The sequence below is a fragment of the Echinops telfairi genome, unplaced genomic scaffold (genome assembly GCF_000313985.2).
Source record: "Echinops telfairi isolate 266 unplaced genomic scaffold, ASM31398v2 ScPeMD7_7467;HRSCAF=8505_1, whole genome shotgun sequence".
Classification (NCBI taxonomy): domain Eukaryota; kingdom Metazoa; phylum Chordata; class Mammalia; order Afrosoricida; family Tenrecidae; genus Echinops; species Echinops telfairi.
Window position 1 is genome coordinate 33,599,429 of NW_022111368.1, and position 25,836 is coordinate 33,625,264.

General features: G+C 37.3%; 1 protein-coding gene across 1 annotated transcript; it reads left to right on the forward strand.

Moving 5' to 3' along the window:
• Positions 1-11,245: 11,245 nt before the first annotated feature.
• LOC101657255 (fatty acid-binding protein 5-like) lies at positions 11,246-11,596 on the forward strand. The gene has a single exon (XM_045283842.1). The coding sequence runs from the start codon at positions 11,246-11,248 to the stop codon at positions 11,594-11,596; it is 351 nt and encodes a 116-aa protein (XP_045139777.1).
• Positions 11,597-25,836: the final 14,240 nt, after the last annotated feature.

Sequence of the window (25,836 nt, forward strand, 5' to 3'; positions counted from 1 at the left end):
TGCTACCTTAATACTAAACCTATAAATGTAGGCTCATAGATCTATTTCCCCATCCTCATATAATATATTTGCATATGTACATGCCTTTATCTAGAGCTCTATAAATGCCCTTTTCCTCCCAGCTCTTTCCTCTATTTCCCTTGATTCTCCTTCTGTCCCGCTATCATGCTCAATCCCCACCAGGATTTCAGCACTTCCTCTTTGTTACGTTCCCCTTGATCCTGCCTTCAACCTAGTATTCAGTGAAGAATAGTCACCGATCCTACACAGACTGTTCCAGAACTGGAAATCAAAGCCCTAACTCATTTTGTGGAGCAAGCATAACTGTGATAACAAAACTGGACATCCCCTCAACCCACCCCCCTCCAAATACAAAAACACTGCAGATCAGTAGTGTACCTGAGCGCACACACACACACACACACACACACACACACACACAATTCACCATGGTCAAGTGGAATTTATGCAAGGTACAAAATGATGGTTCAACATTAGAAAAGCAATCAGTATACTTCTTCACATAAACAGTACAAAGAATAAGAACCACACACTTACATCCACTGATATACAAAAGACATTTGACAAAATCCAACACATATTAATGATAAGAAATACTCAACAAAATAGGAATAGAATGGAAAATCTTCAATATAAGAAAAACCAATGAATAACCAATGTCATTCTCTATGTGAAAATGTTGAAAACATTTCCCCTAAGAACAGAAAACAGATAAGGATTCCATTAACACCATTCTTATTCAACATCATGCTGGAAGTCTTAGCCAGAAGCATTATCTAGATAGATAGTTGATAGATGATAGATAGATGATGATGATAGATAGATAGATGATAGACAGACAGATAGATAAAGGGAATATAACTGTGCAAAGAAGACATGAAACTCTTACTATTTGCAGACGATATGAATTTATATGGGGAAAACCCAAAAGACTTCACAAAGATTGTTGGAAGCTATTGAGGGACTTGGTAAAATAGAAAGTAATTGGATTTCTCTACACTAGTGACAAGATCTCTGAAAAAGTCCTCAAGATAACAATAACCTTTACCATAGCAACACAAAAGATTAAATACCTCACCATACCTAATAAAAACAAAATACTTGAACAAAAAAACCCACAAAAAATCTTTCTTTATTTTTAATTTCTCCATTTTCTATAATAGAACTCTATTATAAAGAATCAAAGAGACCTACACAAATAGAAGAACTTACCATGTTTATGGATCCAAAAATTTAATATTGTGAAAATATTCATAGTAACTAACATAATCTTTAACTACAACAACACAATTCTGATCCAATGTTTATTCTTTAAAAAAATGAATTACCAACTTCATATGGAGAAGAAAGATACCTGGGATAAACAAGGAATTACTTAAGAACAGGAAGTCTCACACTACCCAAACTCAAAACCCATTATATATCAAGTCAAAGAAATCTAGTACAATGATAGATACATAGACCAATAGAACAGAATAGAAAGCCAATAATTAAACTTATCCACCTATAAGCAACCGATTATTTGCAAAGAGCCAAAACACATTATATGAGAAAGAAATAGCTTCTTCAACATATTTTGCTGGCAAAATAGGATCTCCATCTGCAGAAAAATGAAACAGGGCTCATACTTTGACCTATATGCAAGGATGGATGAAAGATGGGCCTGAAACCTAACTTAAAATCCTAGAGCTATAAGGATTATCAATGAGAAAACAGAGACATGTTTAAAGACCATATTGCAGGGCTACACAAGGATATCATATATGAAGATAGCATGAAAAGACATGAGAGTAAGGAAAGAAAACGTAGATGTAAGTGCAAACTGAAACTTGATTTTAATTGTGGAAGAGCTAAAGTAAAAAGAGATATAAGTATAAAGATATAAGCAAAATGGAGCTATGAAAGAGAAGCAGAAAATTTCAAAGCGAAGCTTAAGAAGACAAAGTGAAATATTATTATCAAATACACAAAGACCTAGAGTTAGAGAACCAACAAGGAAGTAAAAGCTCAGCATAGTTTAAACTTAATGAACCGAAGAAAGATTCAAGCCTCGAGTTGCAGTTGAAATATTTTATGATAAAAATATTGATCAACACAAGAAGCACTAAAACATGAAGGAAAGAATACACAAAGTCACTGTGTCAAATAAATAAATAATCAATATTCAACCATTTTAAGAGGTCGTGTATGATCAAGAAACAATGGTACTGGAGAAAAAAGTCCAAGCTGCATTAAGCACAGTAGTCAAAAACAAGGCTCCAGGAAGTTACCGAATACATATGGAAATGTTTCAACAATCTAATTAAATACTGGTAGTATTCACTCATCTATGCCAGGAAAATTGGAAACAGGTATCTAGTCAAAGACTGAAAGAGATATATATTTATATCCATGCCTTAGAAGAGAATGCAAAAATTCTAGAACAATAATTGGTTTCACATGCAAGTAAAAACTATTCATAGTTTGTTATGACTGATACATTTGAATGTTTTTGCACAGTCAATTAGACACAAGTGAGCATTTCACATCAGAAATGACATCCATATTCTAAGTCATCTGGGAATCTAGCCTGAATTTCTGGCAGTTTCTTGTCAATGTACAGCAGCAACAGTTTTAAAGTGATTTTCAGTCAACTATAGGCAATTGATCTCTGAGAAGAACAAAAATATATTAAATGGGAAAGAGTCAGTCTCTTCAACAAATGGTACTAGCAAAATCTCCACCTATGTAAGAATGAAACAGGATGAATATCTCATCCCATATATAAAAAATAACTCAAAATGAATCTAAGATCTAAGTGTAAATGCCAGAGCTACAAATATCATCAATGAGAAAATAGGGCCATGCTTAAGGGTCCTATTCCAGGGCATAGGTACACCGTCAAATATAATGAAAGAAGTGCACACAGAAGACAAAATGGATTACAAGAACCTTTAAAAAACAAAATACTTATGGGTATCAAAAAACCTCATTAAATGAATAAAAAGAGAACCCATGTACTGGGAAAAAATGTTTTACAATATTGCAAAGGACAAGTGAGCAATGTCTAAAATCTATAGAAAGCTGCAATACCTCAATAGGAAAAATAAAAATAGCTCAAATAAAAAGTGGGCAAAGCTAGATGGCTGCTTGTTTACCTGCAAGCCTTTAAGACACAAGACGCTAATCTTTTTCTACCCAGGCACCTTCAGTCTTCTTCACCACATTTGCTATGCACACATTTATCTTCAGGGATCATATAGGGAAGGTGACCAGACTGTGTGACCATGATGTGTAGAAGGGACCAGGTATCAGGCATCAAAGAACAAAAAAATCATGTCAGTGTGTGCCCACCTTCCTGATATGATCGCTGAAGACAAATGTGTGCATAAGCAAATGTGGTGAAGAAAACTGATGGTGCCCAGCTCTCAAAAGATACAGCATCTGGGGCCTCAAAGGCTTGAAGATAAACAAGTGGCCATTTAGCTCAGAAGCAACAAAGCCCACATGAAAGAAGCACACCAGTCTGTGTGACCACGAGGTGTTGAAGGGATCAGGTATCAGTCATCAAAGAACAAAAAACCATGTCAGTGTGTGCTCACCTTCCTGATATGATTGCTGAAGACAAATGGATGCATAAGCAAAAGTGGTGAAGAAAGCTAATGGTGCCCGGCTATCAAAAGATATAGCGTCTGGGGTCTTAAAGGCTTGAAGGTAAACAAGTGGCCATCTAGCTCAGAAGCAGCAAAGCCCACATGGAAGAAGCACACCAGCCTATGTGACCACAAAGTGTCGAAGGGATCAGGTTTCAGGCATCAAAGAACAAAAAAATCATATCATTGTAAAAGAGGGAGAGTGCAGAGTGGAGACCCAAAGCCCATATGTACGCAACTAGATACTCCCTTACAGAAGGGTCATGGAGAGGAGACGAGCCAGTCAGGGTGCAGGGTAGCAATGATGAAACATACAATTTTCCGCTAGTTCTTAAATGCTTCCTCCCCCCACTATAATGATCCCAATTCTACTTTACCAATCTGACTAGACCAGAGGATATACCTTGGTACAGCTAGGAACTGGAAACACATAGAATCTAGGACAGATGATCCCTTCCGGACTAGTGGTGAGAGTGGCGGTACTGGGAGGGTAGAGGGAAGGTGGGGTAGACAGTGGGAACCAATTACAGGTATCTACATATAACCTCCTCCCTGGGGTATGGACAACAGAAAAGTGGGTGAAGGGAGACATCGGACAGTGTAAGATATTACAAAATAATGATAATTTATAAATTATCAAGGGTTCATGAAGGAAGGGGGAGCCAGGAGGGAAGGGGGGGAAATGAGGAACTGATATTAAGGGCTAAAGTAGAAAGCAAATGTTTTGAGAATGGTGATCGCAACAAATGTACAAATGTGCTCGACACAATGGATGTATGTATGGATTGTGATAAGAGTTGTATGAGCCCCCAATAAAATGATTTTTTTTAAAAAAGGTGAGCAAAGGACAGGAACAGACAGTACAGCAAAACTGGTATTCACATAGCTAACAAACATGAAAAAAATCACTAGCTATTTGAGAGATACGGTTCAAAACAAAGATGAGATATCCCCTTATACTAACTCTGACAGCCAAATTACAAAAAAATAAAACAGAAAACAGCAAATACTGGAGAGCCAGCCAGTTTACATGTGCAGCAGAACTGATACCTATTTTTTTTTTCTGCATTCAGTGAACTGGTTGTTAATATAGCACTTGTAATCAGAGTTAACTTTTAGATGGGCAAGGCTAAAGTCACCCTACTTGTAAATTACAAACTTACTTTCTATATTCTTTTGTGATGTTCATCTAATATTCTAAGCACCCATATTGTTCCCATCTTGTCCATAATGTTCATCCTGTCCATAGGTATAAAAAATTAGATGGAATTTTGCTTATATTTATTTATCATTATACTTTTGATAAAACACTATACTTTGATAAAATACTACATATTTATTACCTCAGTATACAAACATATAACGGAAAGAGAAAAAGTGCCGACTAACCAGAGAGTGACACATTTCAATTTTGTGTTGTGTCCCAAATTCTCATGTGATATTATGAGTGAATATTGCAATTCCTGAAAGTTTTCAAAGAGCAAAAAATATTGTCAGAACAATTGTTCTAAGTTCAGCAGAAGGTTTTTCAAAAATTGAACATAATATGTTCAGAGAAGAGAAGCTTCCTACATGTTTCTAATCTATCAAACACAATGACTATTATCCTACTGGCCTACCAATAAAAGAATGGGGTCCTCCTCCTACAGTGAAAAGATGGTTAAGGATAAATCACAGCGGGGATGATGTTCTGATAAAAGCAAAGACTATTTCAAGTGAGGATGCCAAATAAGAAGTAATATGGAAATATCTTAAATAATTGTTTTATTTCTTTTTCTCAGGTATTAATTCATATTTTAAGCAATATTTTAAATGCTTTCTTATAGCCTACTTTTGTGTGCCTCTTTTATTGTTCTTATTTAAATATTAACTGTACTAAATAATAAGCTATCTTTTGATAGTTTATTAATAAACTATCTTTTTATAGTTAAAAGGGTATTAAGAGATTGAAACTCTCATACACTGCTGATCGGTCATTAATATGTGCAATAATTGAGGAAAGCAATATGGCACTACCTCAAACAACTGGAGAAAAAATGCATATGATCCAGCAATACCTCTGCTGGGTATATACCCTCCAAAAGTCAGAGCCAGACACATGCACTCGCACTGCTGTGTTCACTGCAGCACTGTTCACACAAGAAAGACAGCAGAAACAGCCCAAATGCCTATCAGTAGAAGAACTGACATAGAAATTGGATATATACACACAGTGAAATACTATGCTTTTCTAAAAGAACAATTATGAAACCATGAAGCTCCTCATGTAATGGAGGTACCTGGAGAACATTGTGCTGAGTGAAGTCAGTTAATCACAAAAGAACAGATATTTTATGAGATTACTATAAATATTAGAAAACCAAGACAAAGACTTCCATAATAAAGTGAGCAGATTTTGGAAGATCAGGAGATTGAAGGAAAGGGTGGAAAGATGAAGAAACAACTTCGAATGTCACACGGACGGAGTTTGAAAAGGTAGAACAGAGCTCTGTAAAAGGAGAAGATAGTTTCCTGCACATGAGAGACCAGGCACTCTATTGATTGAGTACCCTCAAAGCATGAGATCCAAACCAATGTCCAAGGACCACCAATTGCATAAATTTTGGAGAGCAGTCATCATCTTTCCACACGAGGTTGTTTCAGCCTAATTCCAAGGAAGTATGTTGGCTCTTTGAATCAGCTACAGGTAAGTTTGAGATAAAGCCCAATTTTATTAGTGGGGTTTCCACATTAAATTCTGATATGGCCTATGAAGGATCTTGTGCACTTTGAAAGGACACAGCCTAATGTCCAAGGAGCCTGCAGCAATACCCTGGTGCACCAAAGGCTGGATAGAAACTAGGTCAAAAGTGTCTCATTACAAAAATTGTATTGGGTATATTGTCCCTTTGAGTTGTATTTAAGTACTGTGGAGCACCTTTTCCCAAAGAGAGGTTTTCCACCCATTTTACCCACCAACAGAAGTGTAATCACCTTCTCTGAAACAAACATGGACCTTATTGATCCAATGATTATAAATAATAGATCCAGCTCCAAAGAATAGAATGGTATCAGAATTTAAATTGTGAACATATAATTTGCATAAAGCTATGGGTAACAGTAGAAGCCCCAATCCATTTGTAGTATCCCCACATGGATTAAGCCCTTTTGTGACTTCTTTCTGAATACAATCCAGGGATGTGACTGGCCTTGCTATCAGAGAGCATTGTAAAGTCAACTATGGTATATACAATTAAGTTAAAATGTAATATTTTATCTCCCCTTTGACCTGTTTTAAAGTTTTTACAGTTTTAATAATTTCTGCTTTCTTTTTGATTGAAGTTTTTCTATTTTATCTAATCTTGTTGGTGTTTTTTGTTGGCTTATTATTTTTGTTTGTATGATTTTCTGTATATGAAATGAGGATAAGTAAATCTATAAAGGAAGACTCTCAAGAAGATGCATTGGCATAGTGGCTGAGATAATAGGTTCAAGCAAGGGAATGGTTGGGAAGCTACTGCAGGATCAAGAAGTGTATATTTCTGTTGTGATAGGGTCTTTGGGTTGGAACTGACTCCCTGGCATCTAACAACAACATCATAGAGACAGTAACCGGATTGATAATTATCTAGAGGCATGACAGGGAAAGTTAGGGCAAAATGGGGAGTGAACAACAATGAATACAGGAGGAACATCTTCTGGAATTTATTATGGTGATGATTGCATAACTCTTCTTAATATGATTGGAGGATTAAATTGTATTAACACGTGAAGTATATTCCAATAAAGCTATTTTTTAAAAGGGAGAAGAGAAATTGGGAAAGGGATGGTATAGAATCTTGAGCAGGTGGATAAGTAATTCATAATTTGAAGTGATTAATTCAGAGCTGATGGTCGGAAATGAAAACCTCTCACCTGAAGAAAAAGAGAAGAAGCAACTAAACCAATAGACAATGTCATGATAAACAAACAAAATTTTGGAAGTTTCAAGGATTTCATTTGGCTTAAATTCACAATCAGTACTTCTTGAAGCATTGATGAAGAAATCAAATAATGTATTGCCTTGATCAAATCTATCTATTTGGAAGAAGTACGGCCAAAATGCACCTGAGAAGACAGAATGGTCAGACTTTATCTCCTGAATTTTGTCCATTTTTAACAGGAGAGACCAGTCCCTGGATGCTTGGTAAAGTAGAGGGTCAACAAGGAAGAGAAAGTTCCTCAATATATATATTGACACGTTGGTTTCAATAGTAGGGTCCAAGCACAGGAATGTTTTACTCTATTGTAAAGAGGGTCACTCTGAGTTCGAATGGACTTTGCAGCACCTAAAAGAACAGTAAATTAGAATTGTCTCAATATATGGGTGAGTGTAGACCATCAATCTATTTGAAATCATTTACTCAAACAAAATCATCTTCTTGTTTGCTTGTCTGTTGTTGAGCATTCAAATGTTAACTGAGATCACAAATCCTGGAATTGTAGAAGTGGGGGATCTTAGACATATGCAACAAGCATGCCAAACACTCCGACCCTACAAATTCAGGCACAAAATGCAGAAGTGAACTGAATCTTGGTGGAGAGAAGATAATATTAAGTTGAAATAGTTAATGAATAATTTGTTTCATCTTGAAAATACACAAAGCTGTCTTGGAGGAAGTACTTGGAGGAAGTCAGATACTCTTTAGAAATGAATATAGCAAGACCTCTTTTCATGGACTTTATCCATGTTATCAGGGGAGACTAATTTCTGAAAAGGTAAGTTATGGCATGCTTTTCTAAAGCAAAAGATCAGTGAAAAGGAGGAAGACTCTCAAGGAGATGCATTGACAGATGGCTGTAACAATGGACTAAAACATAACAACAATTATGAGGATGGTACTGGAACACTCTGTGTTTGGAAAGCAACTGTAATACACTGGTTTAGGTATTAACATTAGTTAGATAAATTAAATAGCATATCTTCCCACATAGTCAAATGATTCTTTTTTAGTTAAATCCTGATATCTTTCACATTTCATGCTTTGAAGCGTAGAGCCCCTATATTCAACTAGGCCATGTCTCATTCGGGAGTACTGGTGCTATTCAGACTGAGAGTTTACAGAACTCTGTTTTTTAAAAAATATATATTTGTATTATAGTTTGGGTGGAAATGGATAGGAAGAATTGGCTTTCCACTGAACAATTTATACAAATTTTGTTTTGTGATGCTGATTGTGATCCTCATCCTACTTCTTCCCTGTATTACTCATTCCTTTTTGTTTTCTGTACCACTCTCCTTTCTGAGCTGTTTTGGAAATGCTGCTCTTCTGTTCTCAATGCTGCTCTTCTGTTCTGATTAATTTTATTGAGAGACACATCCTTTCCTGGTGTTGTATCTGTGTGTCTATTGTTTGGCTAAAATTTGATGTCTGGGATGTGTTCTGTTCCGGTCTTAAAGGTTGAGTATGGCAACAATAGCAGGAGTTCTATGAGTCTTCTTTCATGAAGAAGAGTGTGATATCAGGATCGGAGGAAGGCTTATCAACAACCTGTGGTATTCAAATGATACAACCTTGCTTGCTGAAATGAGGATAACTTGAAGTATTTGCTGATAAAGATCAAGGATTGGAAACTTCTATAGGGATTACAATTTAATGTAAAGGAAATCCAAATTCCCACAATTGGAATAGTAGTAAAATCATGATAAAATGAAAAAACGTTGACGTTGTCAAGGATTTTGTTTTGCTAGTATCAACAATCAATAATCATGGAAGAAGTAGTCAACAGATCAAATGACAGCATTGCATTGGGTAGATCGGCTTCAAAAGACCTCTTTAAAATATTGAAAATCAGGGAGGCCATTTTCAGGCAAAGGTGTGCCTGACCCAAGTCAAGGTATTTTTCATTGTCTTATGCACGTGGAAGCTTCACATTGAATAAAGAAGACTGGAAAAGCATCAATGCATTTGAATTATGGTGCTGGTGAAGAATATTGAAAGTACCATGGATTGCCTGCCAAAAGAACAAATCTGTCGAAGAATTACAACCAGAATTTTCCTTAGAGACAAGGATGGTAAGACTTTGTCTCATGTACTTTGGACAAGTTATCGGGAGAGATCAGCCCCTGGAGAAGGATATTATTCTTGGTAAAGTAGTAGGGCAATGAAAAAAAGGAAAGGCCTTCGACAAGATGGCTTGCCACAGTGGCTGCTTTGATGGTCTCAACCACCGGTATAATTGTAAGGATTGCACCGGAGTGGACAAGGTATTGTTCTATTGTACAGAAAGTCATTATGAGTTGACACTCATAGTATAGTACTTAACACAACAACAACAACATGAGTCTCTATCAGAAAAGTAAGATTTTTTCATGATTGTGAATTCTTTATTGAGAATTGATACATCTGTTTTTCATGATGCTAATAACTGAGAGAATATGGCTTTAGAATTATTTTTTATGATTCAAATAAATAGTACCTAAAGTCTTTTCCTAACAAAATAACAAACCTTTGGGAAAGAGTTAGATATGTCAGTGTCTGTGTACATTACTATTACTGTTCATCACATTTATGAAGACATAATGAATAGTTGTTAATAGGAAATGCCACAGTTAGAATAAAATAAAGTGGCCCATCAAGTACTCATCTCAAGTTTATTACTGCAGTGGACCTGGGTTATAATTGTCAATGTGGGAGAGAGTAACTATAAGTTACTTTTATGTAAAAAGCATATTATACTAAGCCAACCTAATAACACAGTTTTTATGAACCACAATAATTACACTGAAGAATCACATAAGTGCATTTTCCTAAAAGAAGAAACTAGGTGTTGATAAGCTACTACAGAATTTTACAGTTGCAATGAACAAAAATAATTGTCAATGCAAAATAATAAAAGCACATTAACTTTTGTTACAATGCTTGAGAGAGATGAATAATAAAAGCATTTTAATACTTATTAAATAATAAAAAGTTTACTATCAGGTTTAGCGCTTTCATTTTGAAATGACTTTTTTGAATAAAATTCTATGTGTATTTAAATTGTTTATTATTTTTTATGAGTGGAATGTGGGAGGTTGTTTCACTTGCACAGAAAGCTTTTCTTTTGTTATACTTTAGTGAATCAATATAGGAGAAAATGACTTTTCGATAAATGTCTATTTAAATATCTACTTTATAAAACTCTAATTAAAATTTGATCTCAAGCCACTGTGATTTTATCACCATATTTGATTTTACATTTGGAAGCTTAGAGAAAAGCTAAGTGTTATCACCAGTCACTTAATATCTGTTAAGAAATTAAAGCACCGTAATTCCTATTTAAGACAAATGATAGGCGTTAAAAAGTTCACAAGGTCACAAAGCTATTTTAATAGACATGAATTACATTACAAGAGAAACTTGGAGAAATAAATGAGTGTGTTTAAAAGATACATTTACAAATTCCTAACTATACCTCAACTCAATGGAATGAACTCATTGGCAGTGGTGGGTAGTTGAAATGATTTGGTTGAATAATAAATAAGGACTTTTTAACAATGAATAATAAACTGAAAAAACACCATATTTAAAAGTAACTGGGCACACCACACTCTCCCACCAGAGTTTTCTTCTGCCTTAGCCTCGCCCACCATGACCCCCACCCAGCAGCTCCTAGAAAGCTGGTGCCTGACAGACAGCAAAGGTTTTGATGAACACATGAAGGAACTAGGAGTGGGAATGGCTTTGCAACCAATGAGTGCAATGGCCAAGCCTGACTGTGCCATCTCTACCGATGGCAAAACCTTCACCAGGAAACCTGAGAGCACTTTGAAACCAAAACGGTTTTCTTGCAACCTGGAGGAAAATTTTGAAGAGACAGATGGCAGAAAAACTCAGACTGTCTTCAGTCTTATGCACGGTGTTTGGGTGCAGCGCCAGGTCTGGGATATGAAGGAGAGCGCAATACAGAGAACACGGGATGTCGGAACACTAGTGACGTAATGTGCTGAGAACAATGTCATCTGTTCTCAGGCATAAAAAGTGGTGTGAAAATTCCACCCTCACTTGAGCAGGATGTAGCTGTGAGAATGAACAAGCTTTTCCCCCTATTATTATATTGATTACTTCCATTACGCAATTTTACCTACAACTATTTGAAAGTGCTAATTTGATTAGATCAGCCCCTTGATTAATAAGTGAATGTGTTTGTGCTAAAACTTAAAATTAAAAATTACATAAACTGTCAGTAAGACAACTTGATTTCATATAGAAATATATGATTTAGATACTTTTATGCAGTCACAAAATAAAAGAAAGTCCTGGGATGGGATTGAGAAAATTTTCGAAATGTCTAACAGTTCACATAAAGGGCTGATGGGATGTATTAGCACTCCAAATTCTGAGCATCTTGGATGAAGCACTTTCTCTTTGTATATCCTGTGCACTATCAAAGGTCATCATGGCACACAGGGCAGTGTGTACTCAAAGGTGAGGCATCCCCTCCCATTGGCTTTCTGCCACCTCCTTCTGTCACTTCTCTGTGTATACTAGTTAGCTAGTCTTGATAGAAACTGTCTTCACTGATTGTTCCTTAAGGTGCTTTCTTTTGCTGAAGAGGACTTATCCAGAAGGAAAAATGGGGAAGAGCAACAATAATAAGGAATTTCAGAATGATTAGAGCTGAAAAAATATTTTGAAAATATCAATTTCCTATTAAGAATGCCACTACTCACTGTCTCTATGATTTCTGACATCCTCCAGGGGGAAAAAAACGGGGTAACAGAGAGTTATTAAAATGAAAGCAATGAGGATGGTGCTGCAAATGACATTTGGACATGGTAGTAGGAGGGATGAGATCATGAAGAGCATTATATGATAAAATAGAGGGTCAGCCAAAAAGTGATGGCCCAGAAGATGCATCTATGGGCTCAAACATAGAAAAGAAGTGCAGATGGCACAGGGACAGGCAGTGTTTTACTTTGTTGCACGTAGGATCACTGTACACAGATCTGAGTCAGTGGCATCTAGCAACATACCGCACATAAAAAGTGAGGTAAATTTCTGAAATAAACCACTTAGGAAATACCTTGATTCTATGTATTATAGTAAAAAATATGTATTTGTTCATCTTGGATCTCTTCCATCTCCAAATGAGAAGTTCTTAAAAAGGAGAACAAAATAGGAGGCTTCTTACTTCCCAATCTCAAAGACAAAGTAGTTAAAAGAGCTTGGTACTGATAAAATGATAGATACTTAGATAAATAAAATGAAATAGAGAACCAAGAAATCAATCTATCCACCTACACAAAACTTATCCCTGACAAAGGCCAAAAAACATTAAATGGGACAGATATAGTCTCTTCAACAGATGGTAGTGGGAAAATGTGATCTTCACTTGCAGAAGAATAAAACAGGACTCCTACCTCATCCCATATACAAACTCAAGATTAATCAAAGACCTAAATGCAAATCCCAGTGCTATCAATGAGCTAGGCCATCAGTGAGAAAATAGGAATAACTTAAGGGCTTATTTCAGGGCATAGACACACTCTCAAATATAACCAAGGAAAGACACACAGTAGAAGACATGGGGAAATTAAAAAGAAATAAATTAACAAGGGTTCATGAGGGAGCGGTTTGGGCAGAGGGGGAAATGAGAAGCTGATATCAAGGGCTCAAGTAGAAAGAAAATGTTTGGAAAATGATGATAGCAACATATGTACAAATGTGCTTGACCCAATGGATGCATGTATGGATTGTGATAAGAGCTGTAAGAGCCCCAATAAAATGATTTCAAAAAACAAAAACAAGATATTTAATGTGAATCAAAAGAGTAAAATGAGAACCCACAAAGTGGAAAATTTTGGGGCCATGGCATAATGGATAAAGTACTAATTAATCTCTAAAATTTACAGAAAGCTCCAACATCTCAATAAAAAAAGACATGCAACATAATTAAAAATTGGTGAGGTAATGAACAGAGAGGTCATCAATCATGACATTCAAATGACTGACAAACGTATGAAGAAATTTTCATGGCTGCCAGCCATTTAGGAGATGCAGATCAAAGCAACCCTGAGACACACCTTACATCAACAATGAAAGCCAATTAAGGGCAAAAAATAACAAATACCAGAAAGTTTATGGAGAGATTGGAATCCTCATATATTGCTTAAAGAAGTATGAATACGTACAACCACTGTAGAAAGACATAGGGCACTAGTTCAATCAACTAAGAATAGAAATTCCATATGTTCCAGCAATCCCTTTGGTTGAGTATGAACCCTAAAGAAATAGAAATCATAGTATGAACAGACAAATGCATACTCATGCTCATCCCAGGACTGTTCCCAACAGCAAGAAGATGGAAACAACCTAAATTCCTCTCGGTAAAAGAATAGATAAAGAAATAATGGTGCAGATACACAATGGAATACCATGCATCACTTAAAAACAATGAGGACGTCATAAAACATTTTACAGATTAGATCAACCCGGAGAACATTATTTCTGAGTGAAATAAGTCAATCACAAAAGGATTAATATTGCATGAGACAACTCGTATAAAGAAAAAACAAAGACAAAGACTCTCATCGCAAAGGGAACTGACTTTGGTGGTGACCAAAAGAAAGAGGGCACTGGAGGGAAGGGAGGCAATAGGATAGAGGGGTGACCATACTAACTGTCGTGAAGGGCAAGACAGTAACCCACAAGTGAAAGAAGAGAAGTCAAATGAGTTAATGACAGATAGGGTAAGCGAGTGGGGTGTTGATAAGTAGTTGAAAGCATCGAATACAAAAAGAATGAACTGAAACGTATACTCCCACCTAATTAACAACAAAAATGTTTTGAAAATTACTCACTTTCCATATTTTAAAAATGACCTACTACCATAAAATCAATTCCAACTCAGGGTCACCATGTAGATTAAAGCTGATCAGTAGTATTCCTAAGGTTATATATTTTATAGGAGCAGAGAGTTTCGTCTTTGATCTGTGAAACATCAGGAGGGCTTGAGCCACCAACCTCCTGCTTACAAGCAAAAGGCTGAACCCACTGTACCCCAGGGATATTTGACTAAAAAATCCAAGTTAGTAAGTCTATGTACATTACACATCATTATTTCTTTTTGTTCTTGCTTTGTTAATATATTTCCCCCATTCTATTACTTCATTACATAGCTATCAAAGCTCTACGTACATAATCCAACATTATTTTTTTCATCCTTTTCACAATTAGGAATTCTTTGGAAGCACATCTTCTTACTTTACCAGTAATGGTTTTGCTGTCTACACTAAGAAGAACACATATTCTCATCACGATGAAAGTATATCCATTGTTCTTCATGTAAATCCAAACAACACAACTACTATTCAAATTTATGGACCGAACACAAAAGCGAGTGATGAAAAAATTGAAGCATTCTACCAGTTTCTTCAGTCAGAAATTAAGCAAACATGCAATCAAGATGCATTGATAATTATTGGTGATTGGAATGCAAAAGTAGGAAGAACGGTAGTTGGAAAATATGAGCTTGGTGGTAGAAAAGAAGCTGGAGCTCACATCGCAGACTTTGGAAAGACCAATTGGCATGTTTCAGCAAGCCGAGGGTGCACTGGAACGACTTTCTCATCCGTGTCAGGAAATCTGGAAGACTGAAAGAAATCCATATTTGTCCTCATTCCAAATAAAGGTGAGCCAACAGGGTGCTCAAATTATATAACAATATCACTGATATCACATGTAAGTAAAATGCTGCTGAAGATCATCCAACAATGGTTGCAATAATCCATTGACAGGGAGCTGCCAGAAGTTGAAGCCTCATTCAGAAGAGAAAGGGAAACAAGGCCTATTATCGCTGATGTCAGAATGATCTTGGCTTAAAGGAGAGAATACTAGAAAGATGTTTACCTGTGTTTTATTGACTATGCCAAGGCATAGACTGTGTCAATCATAACAAACTACAGCTGGCCCTAAGAAGGGGAATTCTGCTGTTGTTGTTAGGCACAGATCACTATGTAGGTTCAAGTTGAGAGCAAACCTTTGTACAATTGTGCCTAGGCCTACACTATCCTCATAATTTTGTTTGAGCCGTTGTATCAGCAAATGTGCCAATCCAGCCCAATATATCCTTTCCAGGATTTTCCCTTTCTTGCTGTTCCTCTTACACGCCAAGCATGATGTCTTTTTCCAGGGAACCGTTTCTTCTGATAACGTGCTCAAGCTAAGTGAGACAAAGTTTCCTCAATCTCCCTTCTAAGGCGAATTCTGCTTGTCCCTCTTTAATAAAGAAATGTTGTTTCCTTCTAGCACACTTTGGTATATTCAATACTCTTTCCTAATACCACAATTTGAATGCATCAGTCTACTTTAGTCGTCCTTATTCATTGTCTTGTTTTCACATAACAGTAAGAAGAATGAAAATATCATGTGCTGGGTCAGGCACAACTTTGTCCTCAAAGTAATGTTTTTGCTCTTTAATACTTTAAAAAGTTCTTTTGCAGCACATTTTTCCAAAGCTATGAGTTATCTGATCGTTTGACTTCCATGAACATTCATTGTGGATCCAGGCAAAATCAAATTATTGCTAGCATCAATTTTTCCCTCGGTTTATCATAATGTTGTCTATTGGTTCTGTTGTGAAAATTTTGGTTTCCACAATTATTTTAATAAGTGGGAAAGTTTTCCTGCTAAGGTTATATCTCATTTTTAAGGAAACACTGAACAAGTCCTGTTAAAGATTATTGAATGTATTAGTAAATAAATTTAAAAGATTGGATTTAATGAAAGAAGTATGCATGTTTTAAATATATATACATTTATATAAAGGGGAAAATCATGTCAAAGCATATAAGAAAACACAAAACAAGATAACAATATATAGTAGTAGAATATATATAACAAAATATGATTATTTCAATGAACTTTCCTGTACAATTCATTGATGTTCTTATATTTACTCTTTTGTGCAACCATTATCACTATCCATTTCCAATTTTTTCATCTTCCTTAATAGAAATTCAACCCCCTTAAGCAATAACCTATAATTTTACACTTGCATTTTGCTGAATTACCACTAAAAATCTTTAATCTATATACATTGGGCTAATCTAGATATTTATTATGGTGGAATCATATGGCATATTTTCAAAGTTAAGCCAAGTCACAGCATGTAAAAGAGCGTCTACTTTCTTATGTTGTTGGTCGCTGCCTTGGAGTCAGCCTCTGATGCACAGGTCCACAGGATTAGGCGTTTGTCTTTCTTTGCTGAGTGGTAGTTGCATACAGTCTGACTGCCACACTCTTTTTATCATTTTATTAGGAGCATTTACAGATATTATAACAATCCATAATGCAGTTAGATCAAGCATAGTTGTGCAATTGCTGCCATCCTCCTCATTTTCAAAGCATTTTCTTTCTGCTTGAATTCTTAGATATCTGCTTCCCTGAATGCCCTCCCTCCCCCACCCTACCATCCTCATGAACCCTTAATATATTCTATATTAGTATTATTGCCATATCTTACACCATCCAATGTATTTGTACATCTACAATTCTATTTTTTTTTTTCCTCTTGGGAAGGGTTATACAGTCATCATTGCTATTAGTTCCCTTTTTCTCCCCACCTCTTCCCATACCCTCAGGGAATCATTACTCCCATTACTGTTTCTGAGGGGGTTAAACTATCTTGAATTTCACTCATCAAATGAATGATCTTAATTATACAAAGGAACATGCGCATGTCTAACAAAAATAGTAAGGTAAAACAAAGGTCGTAATAGTGAGGGAAGGAAATATTAAAGGGCTAGAGGATAGTTATGTGTTTCATCAGTGCTATACTACACACTGAATATATTCATCTATTTTGTGTGGCCCTTCTGCGAGGGACTGTCCAAATAGCTTTCAGGTAGGATTTGAATCTCTACTTTCTCTACACTCCTTCACGTTAATTTTATTACTTATTTTTGAACTTCTGATACCTATTCCCGTCAACACTTCATGATCACAAGAGCTGGTGTGCTTCTTTCATTTGGCTTTGTTGCTTCCTGCTAGAGAGCCATCTGTTTTGTCTTCGGCAATGGTGTCAGGAAGGGGACTGTCATATATTGCCACATTATTCAAACAGACAATTCTTTTACTGAGGTAAGATTTAAGCAGTGGACCAAAGTCCATCTGCTTCTTTATTATAGTTACACACACACACACATGCACATGTATACACACAACACTTATCTTTATATATTTATATGTTTACATATGTACACATCTATATTTATACCTATATACAATTTTTACTTCCTTATTTTTTCCTCTATTTCTTCTTTCTTTCCTCTAGTTCTTTTTTCTTTCCTCCTACACTATTATCATGTTTACCCATCATTCACTTCTCAGTAAGTCCTCTTGATACATTTCAATTGATCAAGCACAACCAGAAATGTTTCACTCTCCTCACAGTCAATTTTAGATCTCTTACTGTTCCCCTGTCCCTAATGTTATTGGCTCATGAGCCCCCTCCCCACTCCCTCCTCCTCTCCCATGGCTGCCCGAAACTATCGACCCCATTGCTGTCTCCTTGGTATTGCTTATCTTGCCTATTTTATATAGATAGACATTAAAAAATGAGACCTAATAAATAGTTACAAGTCTAACTGCTGAACTGACCCAGAGTAGATGAGTATCCCTCTCTTAAGTGGTGAGCAGGCACTGTTAAAATCCATCAGTCCAATCCCCTTTCTTCCAGGAATCCATATTCCCAGGACTCGCTTACCTAACAACACTTATACACGTTTAGTCCTCAGAATTCGTAGCCAAGGGGCACATGTTCTACACGATCCCATTGCTCTTTCTGCAGTCAAGGATGGCGTGGTCCAGTGCCCACCTCCACCCTTTACAGCTTTATATTTCCAGTGTGGCCTCCTTGTGAAAATCAGCCAATCAGTTCAGATGAGGTGCCAAGCACCGCCCCCTGAGTCAGAATCTACTTTGGGGATTTCTCAGGGAATTCAGGGATTTGCAGGTCATTTGTAATCCCCACTTTGTTTACCCCCATGGTGGCAGGTCAGACCAGCCATACTCGTTGCACTGTATCTTCAGTGCTGTCTTCTGTGGCACTGTCATCTAGGGAGAGGACGGCATGTCTCTGGCTGAGGTTGGTCCAGCAGTCCTCTCTGTGAAGTAGCTGCTCTGGACAGGAGCATCATCTTCCAGGCTTGTGCGCCAGAATAAGTTCTACTCTCTCTCTTTCCCTCATAGTTTGATCCCATGTGTATCAGTCAGACCAGTCCCTCTCCCTGGACTGTGTCTTCATTGCTATCCTCTGTCGAGCTGCAATCTAGTGGGGGAGGCGTCATATCTCAAGCTAGGGCCAGAACCTGCAGTACTCTGCGCTAATGAGCTGCTCCATGGAAGAACATCACCCTTAAGGTTTGGCAGACTGGAATGAGGTCAGCTCTCTCTCCCTTTCCTGTGGAGACAGAAACAATACCCTCCCCACAGGTGGATTCGTGTCTTGATCCTCCATTGCCATCTCTTTCTTCCTTAAAGGAAGAAAGGGTCTTAAAGGCACGAGGGAGAAGGAAAAGATGTCTTTTAGCACTGGTGCAACCTGCATCTTTTTATTTCTTATTTTTTTACTTTTTGATGCCATATGTACCCGTGGGTTTGGTCTGAGCCCTGCCAGAGTACCTGGCATTAGCCTGGGAACTATGCGTTATGTGCATTTTTCTCTATGCCCATTCTGCTGTTTGAATTTACCTCAGTGAACTCATGTTGTACTTGTCCTTTTGTGCTTGGCTAACTTCACTCCACATAATATCTTCCAACTCTTTGCACAAGATGAGCTGCTATATCCTTTCATCACTGCTTTTTAGGGATGCATAATACTCCATTGTGTGTATATTCCAGAATTTTTAATCCATTTGTCAATTGCTGGAAATTTAAGCTATTTCCAATTCTTTGCAATTGTGAGCTACACCACAAGGAACCTTGGAATGAAGATGTCTGGTCTCGGTCTTTTTCCTACTTCTTCTGGGTATATGGCCAGTAGGGGGATTGCTGTATCATAAAGCAACTCAATTTCCATTTGTTGTAGACCTTGCCAAATCACCTTCCACAGTGGCTGTAAATATCTACAAGACCACCAACAATGAATGAGAGTGCTTGTCTCATCACACCTTCTCAAACGTTTGATGCTTTCTGTTTTTTTGAGTCGGCTATTTTTGATGGTATTAGGTAATATCTGATGGTTGTTTTAATTTCCATTTCCAGGATTGTTATTGATCAGAAACATTTTCATATATTTATTGGCCATTCGGGTTTCCTCCCTTTAAATCTTCTGTGCAGGTCTTTTGCCTGCCTCCACAGTGAGCAATTATTTTTTTTTCTTATTGTAAGCTTTCAGAGTTTTGTAGATTTTAGTAATAAGCCCTTTGACTGATATTTCATTGTTACAACTTTTACTCAGTGTTCAGACTCTTATTACTCGATTGATGAAATATTTCGATTCACACAGGGGTTCTCTATTTAGTATATTCCAGTTTTCTATTTTAGTTTACACTGTGTGTGTCCTTCCTTATTTCTGGTAGCCCATTATTCCCTGCACCAAGGTTCTTATTTTGTCCCAATTCTCTCATTGATGATCCTAATAATTTGGGGTTTTATCTCAAGGTCCATGACCACCTTGAATTTATTCTTGTGTATGGAGTGAAGTGAGGGTCTTGCTTCATTTTTCTGCAGGTAGATATCCAGTTTTTCCACCCTCATTTGTTAAAGAGGGCATCTTACTGATGATCAGTTGTCTTTATGCTGCTGATTTTATTTCTGGATTTTCTGTTCCTATTCTTTGTTCTATGTATCTGTCATCATACCAGTACCATGCTGTTTTAGCAAGTGTGGCTGTATAATAAGTTTTAAAGTCAGGTAATGCAAGCCCTCTGACTTTATCCTTCCTCTTGAAGAGTTCTTTTATAATTCTGAACTCCTTCCCTTTCCATATAGAGTCGGTAGTCTGTTGTTGCTGTTGTTTGTTTTTTCATTCTTTGAAAAAAAATGTTGGTTTTTGTGTTCGGATTCCATTGAACTTATATATTGCCTTGGGTAGGATTGACATCTTTGCAATATTGTATCTGCTGATCCATGAACATGGGGTATTCTTCCATTTGTGAAGACCACTTTTGTTTTTTTGTTATAATGTTCTGTACTTCTCCTCATACAGATCTTTTGTTTTTTGATTAAGTAAATTCCTAGCTATCTCAATTTATGTTTAGCTGTAGTGTGAGGTACTACCTTCCTGCTCTCCATTTCTGTGATCTTATCTGGTACATATAGCAATCCAATTGACCTTTGGTTGTTGATCTTGTATTCTGCCACTTTCCTCTATCACTTCCTGCACTACTGGGGAGCATTTGGGGTTTTCAATATATATTATCATATCAATTCAAATAACGATAATTTCACTTCCTCTATCCCCATATGAATACATTTTATGTCCTTCTGTTGCCTTATGTTGTTACCTAGTACCTCCATAATGATATTGAATACAACTGGGGACAAGGGGCATCCTTGTCTCCCCTTTTTCACTGGGATTGTTTTTCAACTTTTCTCCATTGATTGTAATGCTAGTGCTTAGTTTTCCATAGATATCTTGTATTATAGTGAGGTAATTTCCTTCTAATCCTATCTTCTTGCGTGTCTTAATTAGGAATGGGTGTTGAATGTTGTCGAATGCTTTTTTGTGTCTATTTATATTATCATGTTGTTCTTATCCCTTTTTTTGCCAATGTATAATGTTAATGGCATATCAGATGTTTAATGATCCTTGAATCCTTCATATGAATTCCACTTGGTCATGATGAACTATTTGTTTTATGTAATTTTTTATTCAATTGGCCAAAATGTTGTTAAGGACTGTTGCATCTATTCATTCGATTTTGTTATCAAGAGTTATACACTAGTTATGGAATAACTTTGGGGAGAGTGCCATCCTTTTCTATACTCTGTAAAAACTCAATTAGAATTGGTGCCACCTCTTCCCAGCCCTGGGCTTTTTCAGTTGGTAGTTCCTTGATAATCGTATCTATTTCTTCTTTAGCTATAGGTCTGTTCAGGTTCTTGACATCTGAATGGGACAATCTAGGAAGGGGTTGCTTGTCCAAGTATTTTTCCATGTCTTCCAAGTTATATTCATTGGAGAATAGACCTTCATAGTACTGTGTAATTTATCTTTTAATTTTATTAGGATCCATAGTATTTCCCCTGTTTCATATCTGTTCCTTCCCATCTTTGGCTAGGTTTGCCAAAGTTTTGCCGATTCTTTTAATCCTTTTGAAGTTCCAGCTTTTTACTACGTTACTTTTTTTGCATTGTTTTCTTGTTTTCCCACTCATTTATCACTGCCCTGATTTTAATTATTTCCTTTATTTTTCAATTAAAGGGATTATTCTTTTGACCTTGTTCTAATTGCTGGAAGTTTTGTGATGGATTAGGAATCATACATCTCTCTTCCTTCTTCATATGTGCATTTATCGCTATCAAATATCATCTGATAACTGCTTTTGCTGTGTCACATAAGTTTTGGTATGTTTTGTTCTCATTCTGAATAGTTTCTAAAAAACTTCCTAATTTTGTTTCTAATTTGGGCAAGAATCCACTCATTTTGAAGAAGGAAGTTGTTCATCCTCCAAGTATTTACACTTTTATTGATTTCCAGCTTTCTGGCACAGTGGTCTGAGAAGGAAGTCTGAGTGACTTCTATATGTTTGAATTTAATCAGTTCTTGTTTTGTGTCCCACCGTGTGGTCTATTTTCAAGTACAAGCCATGTGCACTTGAAAAGAATGTGAATATTTCTGTATTTGGGTGGAGAGCTCTAAATATGTCTATCAGGTCAAGTTGCCTAATTGTAGAGTTTAGTTTTGTAGCCTCCTTGATGAGCTTCTTTCTTAATGATCTTTCTTGGAGAGCAGTGTATTAAAGTCACCTACTATGATTGTTGAACCTGTGATTACTTTTTTCCATCTTTTGAAGAATTTTGCATTTCTTTCTTTGGGTGAATATATATTCATTTCTTCCTGGCTCTTGATCTACTGCTACCTTGAACATTGTATACTGCCCACCCTTCTTATCTCTTGTTTTGACTTGTACCTTCAGATCAATATTGTCAGAGATTATGATTGCAGCTCCTGCTTTTTTTAAATTTCCATTTGATTGGTTTCCTTTTCACCTACCTTTGATTCTCAGCTTATTTTTTCCTGCTAGCTCGAGATGTGTCTCTTGCAGACAACAGATTGATGGGTTATGTGTTCTAATCCAGTCTGCTAGCCTTTTCTTCTAAATGGGTGAATCCAGACCTCTGAACTTCAGAGTTATATTCATCTGTGGATTCTTTGTTGTTATCTTGTACTTTTTGTGTTAGGGATTTTCCTATCCCCCTCCTTATCGGTGTGTTGTGTATGTGTGTGTGGGAGTCATTCTTGCCTTCTTGTCACTGCTGGGATAATGCTCTCTTGGTGATTGTGTTCAGTGTATTGACTTCTGGACGGAGTTGCACTATGTGGTGGTCTCATGTCTGTGCTTGTGAATGTTGGTCTTCTATCCAAAGTGAATGGGAAGGATGCTTTACAGTGCTCTGCTTCTTTTAGCATATTCTCTGAAATGGTCCTTGTCCAGCAAAACTCATAGCTGTCCTCTATTTGATGTACAGTTTGGTGGAATAGAGGATTCTTGGGTGGTCATTATTCTCTCCAAACTTTCAGAAAATGCTCTGCATTTTTTCCTCTTTTCTGTGGTGTCTGCTGATAAGTCTGAGCATATTCTTATCTGTGTACTCTTATAGGTGACTGCCTTCTTTTCCCTGGATGCTCTTATGATTTTATCTGTTTCCTCAATGCTAGATAATTTGACTGCTATTTCCCTTGGTGAATTATTCTTGGGGTTCAGTCTAATTTATGTTTTCTCTGGTTCCTGAATGATTGTCCACAAACCATTCATTAAATTGGGGAAGTTTTCTTCCAGGAATTCCCTCGCTATTTTTGCTATTGATTTCTTTGTTCTGTCTTGTACTGGTATCCCAATTATTTAAATGTTGATCCTTTTCATAGTGTTGCTCATTGTTGTCAAGTTTTCTTCAGCTTCTTTAATTATCTTGTTTGCCTTTCCCATTTGTTGAAATTTGCTTGGCCATCTTTGAGATCGCTGGTGCAGTTTCTGCCTCTTTTAGTCTGTTGTTGAGGCCTCTTATTTTGTTCGTTGATTCTGTTGCCTTATCCCTTGATGTTTATATTTCTCTTTGGTATGTGGACTCCATCCCTATTATTTCATCCTTTTTTCTGTATTGATTCCTTCATATTATGTGTGACTTTAAGCTGCATTCTGAACACGTATTTCTGTGATGGATCAACAACTGCATCTTCTCTGAACATCGCTAGTTTCAGGTCTCCCTTCAACATTGCATTTTGTTTCTCTTGCTATCTTGTAGAAGTTGCTGATGTAGATTGTTGTCTGTTTCACTTTGGTGGAGCTCAGTGCAATTTTCCCAAGCATCAAGGAGCCCTAATGTTTCTATCTGGGTGGCTAGTAAGAATGATTCTAAGGTTTACATTTTGCCAATTGTGTTGGGGCATGGGGCTGCTTGTTTTTCTCACTCAGGTTTTACTCTCTCCCTAGCCTACTTCCATTGCCTATTTGGTGGACAGGGCAGGTGCCTCTCTCAGGTAACAAGGGCAGGCTGGTTTTTGGCAGTGAGAGTGGCACTGTGAAGGCCGATCTCATGGAAAGCCATGGCTGTGTCAGCTCTGGGAAGCATTGGATAATGGGTGGGCACCATAGGTGTTGGGCAAGTCATAGGCCAGGCTGAACTGGTAGGGTAGCTGTGCGTCTGAGGCAGGGCAGGGCTAGCCAGAAGGTTTGCCACAGAACCAGGTAGGGCCACCAGAGTCCAGCCACTGCAGCAAGAGCTACAGGCAGATAATGGGTGGGTTCCAGCCAGGGCAGCAGCAGCCATGACAGCAGCAGCCAAGGACAGGTGGTGGCAGGATGGGGGAGAAGAACACTTTCCAGCTGCAGTAGCAAGAGCCGTGGGTGAATGGCAGCTGGGTTCCAGCCACAGTGGCAGGAGCCACAGGAGGACAACTGGCAAGGGTTTGGCACAATGGAAACCTTAATGTCTCAAGTGGTGCAGGCTGGGGTAGCCCAACACCAGACTGCAGATCACCAGCACTGTGTGTGTATTGGGGTGGGGTGTGAGGCGAGTCAACCCTCAGATTGGAGCAGAGCTCTGGAGTGCTGTGAGGCTTAGTTATATGCCCCAGATTTCCCACTCCACCTCCAGATCCCTGAGCTCAACAACCGTCACGGGACTCTCAGTGCAACCCTTTACCTTAGCCCCATCTGCTGGAAGTCTCCCCTAGTTATTACACTGTTATTTGATGTGGTATTAGTGTTATTTGGCATTTAGTTGGTACTGACTAGTAGAAACCCCGTATGTAAAAAGACTATGACCTTTTGGGAACTGAATGCCACATCTTTCATCCCAGGGCCTCTGAATGTGTTTTGATCTACAAATTTTATAATTTTGATTTTTCTACTTAGGTTATTGATCCATATACAGTTAATTTTCATATCGATGTGAATCATGAGTTCAACTTAATTGTTTTGCATATCATTTTCCAATTGAATTGATTTGTCAAAGATGAATTAGCCATGTATTTGGAAAATGCTTGTGTATACATCTTCACAGTCAAAATAAAACAGGCCATTTTTGTCTCAATTGAAGTCTCCAGGTGGCAAAGGGTACACATTTTCTTAGTTGCTGATAAAAAGGTTCGATATTTTGAGTCAGTCTGGAGGTTTCTTGGAAGAAAGTCTAAATGAATTTCTACAGAAAGTCCACCCGTTGGAAATTCTATGTAGCACAAATGTTCTCTGACACACATAGGTTGCCAGGAATCAGATTAGTCAGTGGCAACTGCTTCTCTCAATCATATTTTTTTCCATTCTCCTTAGCTTTTAATTTAATCATGGAAAGTACTGCACTGGGCATTAATTAAATAGTTAACTTATTTATCAGGATAATTTCTGTATAAAATTCAATACAGTCCTCTCTGTACTCTGGGCCCTCCAAGCTAGGCCATCGTCCTCCGGGTTTGGTGGGCCTGGTTGTGCTTCGCTCCTTTCCTCCTCCATCTTTTGTCCCAGCTTCTCTCTGGGTGTGGTGTGGTAGGTCAGCTCCTCTCCCTCGTTGGACGA

Bases quoted from the DNA above. Each gene is read 5' to 3' on its own strand.
- LOC101657255 (XM_045283842.1), top strand. From the start codon at position 11,246: ATGACCCCCACCCAGCAGCTCCTAGAAAGCTGGTGCCTGACAGACAGC.